The sequence below is a fragment of the Ursus americanus genome, chromosome 14 (genome assembly GCF_024610735.1).
Source record: "Ursus americanus isolate L20-20 chromosome 14, mUrsAme1.1.p, whole genome shotgun sequence".
NCBI lineage: Eukaryota > Metazoa > Chordata > Mammalia > Carnivora > Ursidae > Ursus > Ursus americanus.
The window spans coordinates 55,392,494-55,403,288 of record NC_142140.1 but is presented as its reverse complement, the minus strand read 5'-3'; the positions used below and the strand labels follow the sequence as shown (position 1 = coordinate 55,403,288).

The 10,795-nt window shown below is 50.7% G+C and overlaps 1 protein-coding gene across 1 annotated transcript in view; it reads left to right on the top strand.

Annotated features, from left to right (window-relative positions):
- Nucleotides 1-1,273: 1,273 nt before the first annotated feature.
- Nucleotides 1,274-10,795, top strand: part of VAV1 (vav guanine nucleotide exchange factor 1) — a 51,306-nt gene continuing 41,784 nt past the window's right edge. The window contains exon 1 of the mRNA XM_045776737.2: nucleotides 1,274-1,562. Coding sequence (XP_045632693.1) covers nucleotides 1,359-1,562 — 204 coding nt within the window. The 5' untranslated portion in view covers nucleotides 1,274-1,358. The remainder of the gene's footprint in view (nucleotides 1,563-10,795) is intronic.

The window sequence follows — 10,795 nt, the reverse complement described above, 5'->3', positions numbered from 1 at the left end:
GGAAATACTGAGGGGAGTGTCTTTTCCTTGACCTCCTCCCACCTAGTTTTAGAAGGTCAGAGGGTAGGGGGTATATCTACTGAAGGAGACTAGCGCCCCCTAGTGATCAAATAATTAAAAAAGAAAAATCCAAGGGGCGTGCCTCGTGAGATGGACGGGGGAGGGGAGTCTACTCAGCCTGGTGGGGTGGAGGTGGGAAGAGAGACCTTGTAGACAAAATGATTTCAGGTAGCGATAAGGTCTACGAAGACAGTAAATGTTTGCTAAACGAATGGATTAATGAACGACACCATCGAAGTCTGTAAGGAAAGAGATGGTGGTGGCCAGGGCCATGGCAATAAATACATGAATTTGGGGATGTTAGAGGTAGAGCAAAAAAAGCTTTCAACCATTTATTTATTCATTCAACAAGTACTTACGGAGCATGTATTTATGCCAGGTGCTGGGAACATAAGAGACAGAGATTTCTAAATAGACAATAAAGAAATATAATAAAATGTCAGGTTTGTTGGATGGTGATCAGGGCTTAATGTAGGGAAATGGGAAAGAAAGTCTGTGATTTGAAATGGAGAGATTTGGGAAGATTTCATGAAAAGGTGACATTGAGCAAAGAACTGTTGGAGGTGAGGGAGCTAGCCACGAAATTGCTTGTCTAAGACAGAGGAACAGCATGTGCAAAGGCCCTGTGGCAGGATTTTGGGGTAAGATTCTGGGGTGGCCTGGTGTCTTGGAGGAACAGTGAGGAGGCCTGTGTGGCTGGAACAGAGTGTGTGAGGGAAAGTGGTGAGTGGAAGAGGTGAGGGCAAGGAGGGACAGGGGCATGTCATGTAGGGCCTTGTTGGCTGCAGGGCAGTGGGCTATAAGAAGAGGAGGGACATCATGACTTGCCCAGATGCTCCCAGGTGTGCTCCTCTGTGGGGAGGACAGACTGTGGGGACAAGGGGGGAGCCTGGGGACCAGGTTAGAGGAGAATACGCTAGTTCAAGCTAGGATGTTGGGTGCCAAACCGGGGTGGAGGCAGGGGAGAGAGGGTTCAGAAGATTTTGAGTCTGTTGCCGAGGTAGGACTGATCATGGGTTAGATATGGAGGAAGGCAGCAGGCCTCAGTAACTCCACCAGCAGCCCCCCACTCCCAGGTGCCCAGGCCTGTGTTGAGCTGGTGGGGGAAAGAGATGCCAGGTCCTGCATAGAAGGGGCTGGGCTGCAGGTGCTCCCGCCCCCCTCACGGCTCCTCCTCCTCCACCCCCTCTCAGGGCGACAGTTACAGGCAGAGAAGAGGAAGTGGTAGCTAGCTAGCAGAGGCAGGCAGGCGGTGGAGGCCGCAAGGGCGCGCGGGCTGACCCGGGGAGGCAGCAGCCATGGAGCTGTGGCGCCAGTGTACCCACTGGCTCATCCAGTGCCGGGTGCTGCCGCCCAGCCACCGTGTGACCTGGGAAGGGGCCCAGGTGTGCGAGCTGGCACAGGCCCTCCGGGATGGCGTCCTTCTGTGCCAGTTGCTCAACAACCTGCTGCCCCATGCCATCAACCTGCGTGAGGTCAACCTGCGCCCCCAGATGTCCCAGGTGAGCCTGCCGCTGGCTGGCGTGCCAAGGGTTGGGGGGGCACCCCTGGCTGGCACCGGGAGACTTCATACACTGAAACTCTGGGCTTGTGGTGTGGAAGGGAATATGCTGCAGCCTCTGGGGCTGGCACAGGGGGATGGGGGGAGGATGGAGGGGTGGTAAACTCTGAGATCTGGGGGTGTCTCACCCAAGGGTAGCAGGGATGGGTTAATAGGCTCTGAGTTAGTGCACATCTAGGCTGAGAACGGACACACTTGGTGTTAAAGCTTCCAAGCCGCAGGCTGACTCCACTGAGGTTCAACCCCCCGGATGGGACTGTGTGGGGGTCTTGAGGGATACCTGGGACCCCCACCCCACCCCCGAGGTGGTCAGCAGGGTGCCTGAGGTTTTTACCTCCTTTGACATCCCCCCTTCTGCCTATGGGGGAGGGGCCTCCACCAACTTCTTCCCCCACATGTGTCTCCTCCTCCCAGGCCCTGGGCCCCTTCCTTCCCCTCACATCTTCTTCCCCTTCGCTTCCTGCCTGGGCCTGGGGCGCGTGGGGCGAGTGGGGGGCTGTGGGCCCCCGGGGCTCTGGTCTTCCTGGCTCTCTCCATCCCAGGGAGACATTGAGAAAAGGCTTGGTCTTGAGCCCAAGGGTGGGTCCTGGGGTTTTGGAGCCTAGGAAGAGCTGCTCTTTCTCTGTAGGGATTACTGCAAAGGCCCAAGTCCAGGGAGGGTGGATTGTGCTGAGCGGGCCCTGCTAGACTCAGGAAATATATTCAAATCCCTATTTGAATGCGGTTGGGGTGGAGGAGGTAACGTGACTGGATCCCCTCTCTGCTGCACCTTCTCTGCGTCCCTATGGTCTCCTGGGTGCTGGGTGGAAGCGGTGTATGCTGGGGGCTGGGGGCTCCTGGTGTCTCAGCTGACTTGGGAGTCTGAGAGGACACTCACCTCCGGCCCTCAGGCTCCACTCTGGAATGAACGCTCTGTGCCTGGGAGCTGCGGATGGGTGGGGGGCCTTTGAGATGCCACGTGTGGATGGGGAGAGGGGAAGTCAGCGCTCAGGGAGGGGGCTCATGGGGGTGCCTGGGGGCATTCCCTGGGGACCTAGCCGTGGGGCAGAGGACGTGGGTGGCCCACCCTCCTTAGCCCAGGCAGGGCTTCCTGATAGGATGAGGGAACTCCAGAGGCCCAGCCCCTCTGGCCACAGGCCATCCCAGATTTGCATACATTTGCTTACCTCCTGGCTTCCAGCAGATGGGGAAGTAGCCAAGGGACCTGTCAGGCCCTGACCGGCAGGCGGTCAAGGTCCCCAGTGAAGCTTTAATAGCAGTTAATGGGGAAGTGGATAAACTTGAGGATGAACTTCCACCCCTGCCCACATCTTGCCTACAGCCGCTGTCTGATGAAGGGCACCGCAGGCGGGGGGGGGGGGGGGGGGGGCATGGCCTTAATATCTGGGAAGGCTGCTGTGGGGACAGCAGGGAGGCAGGCTCCTTTGTGTTGGGCAGTGCTGAGGATCCCGACCAGGCCTGGCCCTCGAGGTGCTCCCAGACTGGGGACACAGACACCCCCAGCCCTGTGTGGTCACGACTGGGACCGAGGGAGAAACCTCTGGGCAGGGAGCCCTGAAGCAAAGGCAAGATATTGAAGCCCTGAAGCAAAGGCGAGAGCGGACATTTGTGCCCTGTTTTGAAGAGTAAGTAGGACCTTCTCACTGCTCCGGCCTCCTCCGCCCGGCTGCGTCTGGCCCCAGGCTGCACAGGGGTGTTCCCCAGCCCTCCCGTCTGGAGCTCTGTGCCTTGCTGCCTCCGCTCATCTTGTCTCCCCGCAAAGCTCAGCCCTGTGCCCCGTTCCGTGTGTGCGGGAAGCTAGAAGGTCGTTCCACTGAGATGGAGGGAGGTGCCACAGAACAGAACAGCCTCTCTAGCTTTGCAGGGCCCCGTCTGTCCACCAATTTAAGCTGAGGCCATGGACTGGGATGTGGAAGGGTGGAGGGAGAAAGGGGGAATGCTCCTGATGGGAGAGGCATAGATGAAGGTGTGGGGGCCGAAATTCAGATGCTTCTCAGTTCCTCTGCTTCTTCTCAGTGTCCAGGGAAGAGGGCGGGAAGAGCACCTGGGCTCAAAGGCAGTTACGATGCATGTCAGGCCTCTTCTTGGTGCTGGGACAGTGGGAAGGAGACCCACATAGAGTCCCTGTCGCTGAGGAGCCCGCCTTCTCGTGGGCGAAAAGGACAGGGAGCAAATAAGGAAACGTTTCACCTGTGGGGAGGGGGTATGTGCTCTGGAGAAATCAAAGCAGGAAAGGGAGCCCCTGAGTGTGGGGGTCGCACTCGTGAATAGGTGGCCCGGGAGGCCTCACTGATAAGGTGACATTTGAGCAGAGCCCTGGGGAAAATGAGGGGATGAGCCTTGTGAATCCGGGCACGTAGTGCTCCTGGCAGGGGGTAACTGCCAGTGCAAAGGCCCTGAGGTGAGAGCTTGTGGGTGGCCTCAGAGTCTGCTGGGGTGGCTCATGGCTGCAGTCAGACCAGAGCGAGTCTCCAAGCTGGATGGGGCCTCTGAGATCTGAGACCAAGGCAGGGTCATATCGTAGGCGGCCCCCTGACCACCAGACATCCTAGCTCACCTCCTCTCTCTGGGAGTCCACATTCTGGGTTGCAGAGATGAAACTTTAAGGCCAAGGGAGTGGAGAGGAAGGGACGAATGTGACAGTCCTTGTGGGAAAGACCCATCAGGGCGTGGGAGCTGATTAGACCTGGCGGAGGCAGGCGCTGAGGCCTGGATGATGTCAAGGTTCCTGGCCTGTGAATGCCTGGGCCACTGGCAGAGGCAGGGGAGAGGGCGGGAGAGGTAGAAAGGAGGTCAGCTGGAGGGCAGTGGCTCTGAGGGGCCAGACCTGGGTTCAAATCCTGATGCCACCACCTCCTGGCTTACCTTCTTCGAGCCTCAGTTTCCCCATCTGTGAAACGTGGATGAAAATGGGACCTTTGTTTCGAGGACTGTTGTGTATTTCAATGCTGCTTAGCACGGTGTCTGACACCTGGTAAACCCCCACTAACAAGGCTTCTTAAGAAGGACGTGGGGTAGCGAAAGGGTAGCACAGCGAGCAGGAGTTTAGGTTGGGGTAGGATTTCTCAGCGGGCGTGATTTTGCCCCCCAGGGGCATTTGGCAATGTCTGGACGTGTTTTTGGTTTCATCACATCTGGGAGATGCTACTGAAATGTCGTGGATGGACGTCAGGGCTGCTGCTTACTACCCTGCAATGCCACCCACAGCAGAGCATTCTCTGCCCCAAACGTCAGTCATGCTGAGGTTGAGAAATCCTGTGATCAGGCACAGAGAGCTGCTAGAATCTTTAAAATATTTACTTGGTTGAATAATACATTCATATGGTTCAAATATTAAAACACATAAAAAGTTGGGGCGCCTGGGTGGCTCAGTCAGTGAAGCCTCTGCCTTCAGCTCAGGTCACGATCTCAGAGTCCTGGGATTGAGCCCCACATTGGGCTCCCTGATCTGCAGGGAGCCTGCAAATCTGCTTCTCCCGCTCCCTCTGCCCCTAACCCTGCTCATTATCTCTCTCTCTCTCTCTCCAACAAATAAATAAATCTTAAACAAAAAAAGCAGAGAAAAAGGTGCACAGGGAAAAATATAACTTCTAGTCCTATCCGTCGGATACCCAGCTCCTTCCTTCTCCCGTAAGTAACTACTTTCTTTCTCCTTCCTTCCTTCCTTCCTTCCTTCCTTCCTTCCTTCCTTCCTTCCTTCCTTCCTTCCTTCCTTCCTCTTTCTTTCTCTTTCTTTCTTTCTTTCTTTCTTTCTTTCTTTCTTTCTTTCTTTCTTTCTTTCTTTCTTTCTTTCTTCCTCCCTCCCTCCCTCTCTCTCTTTCTCTCTTTCTTTCTTTCTTTCTTTCTTTCTTTCTTTCTTTCTTTCTTTCTTTCTTTCTTTCTTTCTTTCTTTCTTTCTTTCTTTCTTTCTTTCTTTCTTTCTTTCTTTCTTTCTTTCAACTGTATAGGCTTCCAGAGTTTCTTTATGCAAACATAAGCAAATAGGAATTTAGGTTCTTATTTCCTACTCTCCTCCCTTAACACGGAAGATGGCACATACCACTGACTGCTTTATATCTTGCTTTCCTCACTTAATAATCATCTTGGGACTCTTTCCAAATCAATACGTAGAGATTGTCCTCATTTTTGAGAAAACATGTCTGCACAGTATGCTGAATAGTCCCATTGATTTAACAAATGACTTATATTGTGTTAACTATGTGCCAGGCAGTCATCCAAACCAGGGGCCAGCAAACTACAGTCCAACAGTTGAATCTGGACCAAGCATGATTTTATAAATAAAGTTTTATTGACACACAGCCATGTCCATTGATTCATGTATGTACTGTCTACGGCTGCTTTCCAGCTACAACCATGGAGTTGAAGAGTTGCCACAGAGACTGTCTGGCCTGTGGAGCTGAAGATATTAACTATCTAGACCTTTGTAGAAAAAGTTTGCAGATTCCTGTTGTAAACATTTTCTTTTCTTTTCTTTTTTAAGTTTTATTTATTTTAGAGAGAGAGAGAGAGAGAGAGAGAGAGAAAGCAACAGAGAGCACAGTGAGGGGAGGGGCAGAAAGGGAGGGAGAGTCCCAAGCCGACACTGCACTGAGCGCCGAGCCCGATGTGGGGCTCAATCTCACGACCCCGAGATCATGACCTCAGCAGAAACCAGGAGTCGATTGCTTAACTGACTGTGCCACCCAGGCGCCCTTGTAAACATTTTTTATACATTAACTTGTTTAATCCTCATAACACCCTAGGTGGCAGATGGTATATTATCCTTATTTTTCACGTGAGGAATTGAGGCACAGAAGTGCCAAGTCACTTTCCTCAGGGTACCTAACTTGAGAGCAGCAGAGTTGGGGATTGGAACCCTGGACACCCTGGTGCGGGGATTCTTGCTGTCGACAGTTACCCAAAACTGCCTCTATCCCATTGCTCAGTGGGGTGACCATTTATTTTATCATCCTCTGTGTCAGTGGACACTTGGATTGTGCCAGGCTTTTTTATGACACCTTTACTGCAGCCGTTAACCTTGTCCGTGAATCATTTTTTGATTTCTCCACTGTGTGACCTTGGGCTTGTTACCTAACCTCTCTGTGCCTCAGGATCCTCATCTCTAAAATGGGGATAATAAATCCCTATCTTTAAGCGTTGTTGTGAGGGATAGTGAATTACTATAAAGAACCTAGAGGGGCACCTGGGTGGCTCAGTCGTTAAGCGTCTGCCTTTGGCTCAGGGCATGATCCCGGCGTTCTGGGATCGAGCCCCACGTCAGGCTCCTCCGCTGGAAGCCTGCTTCTTCCTCTCCCACTCCCCCTGCTTGTGTTCCCTCTCTCGCTGGCTGTCTCTATCTCTGTCAAATAAGTAAATAAAGTATTAAAAAAAAAAAAAGAACCTAGAAAAGTCCCTGGCTGCACAGGAATGTTATTATCGCTGCCATACACATGAGCAAGTATCTCCATGGGGTTTCTCAGAAGGATTTGCTGGCTCCAAGTGTCTGAGCCTTTGTGTTTTTGGCAGGTATTGCCAAGTTGTTCTCCATATGGGCTTATTCCCATGTGGGCTATTCCAATTACATTACCACTAACAAAGCATGAGAGTGCTTCCTGGCCATCACCTTGCCACAGACTGTTCTATTGTTAAGTGTTTGGAGTCTTGCCAACTTCATGGGTGATAAATGGAGCTCATTATGGCTCAATTTACATTTCTCTTATTCTGAGTGAAGTTGAACCTCTTTTTCTTTGTTTAAGAGCTATTTCTATTTTCTCTTCGTGAAGTAATTATTTATTCATATCATTTGCCCATTATTTTGTTTTTTGCTTCTGCAACTGCTGTCCTTTCTTTCTTATTGATTTTTAGGAACTCTTTATATATTAGGCTGGCTTGAATTTCAAGTCAGGTACTTACTACCTTTGTGACTGCGAAGAAAAAAAAAACATTGCTTGACCTATCTGAGCCCTGGTTGTCTCATCTATAAAATGGGGATGTGGACAGCACCTTTATTTCAGGGGTTGTATGAGGGTTAAATGTGATAGGTTAAGTTACATTCCTTACTGGTGTGATTGATGAGCTAAATTTAGCCAATGCTAAAATAATGGGAGGCACTCTTTTTTTTTAAATTTATTTTATTTATTTTTTTAAAAGATTTTATTTATTTATTTGACAGAGATAGAGACAGCCAGCGAGGGAGGGAACACAAGCAGGGGGAGTGGGAGAGGAAGAAGCAGGCTCATAGCGGAGGAGCCTGATGTGGGGCTCGATCCCATAACGCCGGGATCACGCCCTGAGCCGAAGGCAGACGCTTAACTGCTGTGCCACCCAGGCGCCCCTGGGAGGCTCTCTTTTTGTTAATTTGATTTCAGTCAGTCTGAGTTGGCTGTACGATGTGGTATAAGTCAGGGTGTGTAATGTTAGCTGCTGTAACAAACTACACACTTTAGCAGTCAGGGTTTACTTCTTGCTCACATCACAATCTAGTTTGGGTCATCTTGGGGGTTAAGGGAGTGGCTCTTCTTTACCAAGTCCCTACAGGAACCTAGACTCCTTCCATCCCGTGCCCTACTTTCCCTAAAGCCCTTGAAGTCCTCTCTATCCCAGAAGGTGGGTAAGAAGAGTGTGAGGAAGGAAACCAGGGGAGGCTTTCATGCGCCAGGCCCAGAAGTGGTGCTGTCACCTCCATTCTTGATCCATTGGCCAGAACTCCATCACATGGTCCCATCCAACCACAAGAGAGGCTGAGAATGGTTTAGCTGGGAGCCAGGGAGAACAGGAAATGGTTGGGTGGACATAGAAGAGAATGCTGTAGAACTCCAGAATGATGCCTGGCTGGCTTCAGAGAGACAGGTCTGGAGGGGCTGGCTTGGAGGAAGCCGTAGTGGGATAAGGAATGAAGGGGGCTTGAATCAAAGCCATGGGGGAGGGATTCAGCTAAGGACTGGGGAGCCTGGGTGGCATCAAATCTCAGCAAAGTAGGTTGGGTTGGGTTGGGTTGGTTGGAAGACCTCATCTCAACATGCGTACTATGGCTGATGGGGACAGAAGTCTAGGAGGGCCAACATTTGGTATCGTGCCTTCTTTTCTTCCAGTCTGTTCTGTTCACTGACTTCCTTTTGTGCTTACTACTGGGAAATGTCACCCTTTAGGATTTTCCACAGAGGATGCTGAGAAATCCTGTCCCTCTCCTGCTCCCAGCCCTCCCATGGCTCCCCATTGCCTTTGGGGCAAAAGACAAAGTCCTCACCCTGACCCATGAGAACCTATGCGTTTGGCCTCTGCTCACCTCCTGGCCCTCCCCTCTCTCCTCTCTTCTCTTTCCTCACTCTACTCCAGACACACAAGCCTCCTTGCTGTTCCTAGAACCCACCAGGTTGATCCAGGCTCAGGGCCTTTGCACATCAGTCCTTTCTCCATGGATCTCTCTTCCCCCAGATATACAGCATGATTGTTCTCTTATCTCCTTCAGGTTTCTTACCAGAGAGCTTCCCCAGTTTCCACACATAAGATTGTACCCATACCCCCTGCCCCTCTGTGCTGTCTCTTCTTTTTCTTATTTTATTTTTCTCCCTAGCACACAGCTCTCTGACCTACATAGTTTTTACTTCTTTGCTTATTATCTGCTTCCCACACTGGAATGTCAGGGCAAGGCTTTCATCTGTTTCGTTCACAGCTGTGTCCCTGTTGCCTAGAACAGCACCTGGCACATAGTAGGTGCTCAGTAAACATTTATCAACTATTCACTTCATTCATTTATTCATCCTTCCTTTAATGCCAGGACAGCAAATCATAACTTATGCCTTGTTTCTTACACACAATTTAACCGATACATGGTCACACTTATTTGTTGACATGTTGTCTGTGGGGCTTTCATTACATGAATAATCACGACAAGGACACTATGACCTGCAAAGCCAAAAAAAAAAAATTGCTATCTGTCTCTTTACGGAAAGAGTTTACCAATTGATCCCTGATTTAGTGGGTATGTGTTGAGTGCTTACTTATTATTGGTTAGTGTTGGCTGGTTAGCAGTGGTTAAGTATGGATTGCTTGAGATCAATCCCGCCTCTACTGGTTCCTAGTTATGTGACTTTGGGCAAGTGTCTAGGCCTCTCCTGCCTTTGGTTTTCTCACCTGTAAAATGGGGAAAATGATGATGATCCTGCTAATAATAATGATGATGACACCACCCACGTCATGGATATTTCCTTGTATTAAATGGTGTGCAGGATGATGGAGAATTCCATGATGAATGGTGCACAGATCCTCATGCAGCTCGTGGAAATAGATGAGGGAATAGGCAGTTAACCGAGAGCGGAACACAGTCTGCCAATGGGTGGGTGGAGCCCGGGGCATTGTGGGAGTGGAGAGGAGGGAAACCCCAGAAGCAATCAGGGTAGGCCTCTTGGAGGAGGTGATATGCCGATCGAGTGTGGGAGGCTGGGGCCTTTTTGAGGAGCCAACAGAAGTTCTGTTTGTCTCCCTTGTTAACATTAATGACTCCAGGAAGTGGCAGCACCCAAGGGTGTGTTGGGTGGGCACAGCTGAGCTTCTAAAGGTCTCACCACATTGTAGAAATTAACTGTCCCCCTCTGATAGCAGAGATGGTGTTCTGAGACCTGGGCTTTAGGATGAACTTGGGAGTCACGTCCCTTGGGGAAGAAATAAACGATGTTCAGTTGGAGAAGTTTGAAGTTTGAGGAAATTCTGAGCTCAGTCTGCAGAAATTTTTACCAAGTTTTAGAACTTGTGACAGAAAACCCAACTGAAACTGGCTTAGTAAAAAATGATATTTATTGGCTCATATAACTGAAAATGTCTTCAGGTCCAGCTGGATCCAGGGGCTCCATTTCAGGATCACCTCCACCCCCATCTCTTAACTCAGCTGTCTTTTCAGTGTTCTCCATTCTCAGTCATCCTTTCCCCTCATGGTGGCAGGCAGGGGTGCCCAGCTGCTCCAAATTTAGATGTCCACATTTTTGTGTACAGTGGAAAATGGCTGCTCAAGCCCAGATCTATGCCTCACTGGACATGATTTCTTGTGTGTGTGTGTATGCGTGCGTGTGTGTGTGTGTGTTTAGGGGGGAGTCACATGTCCGTTCCTCAACCAATTGTTGTGGTCGGTAGAATATGCTGTTCTGATTGGCCAGGCTGAGGTCACATACCTCTTTATGGAGATGGAGAGGAGTTGACCCT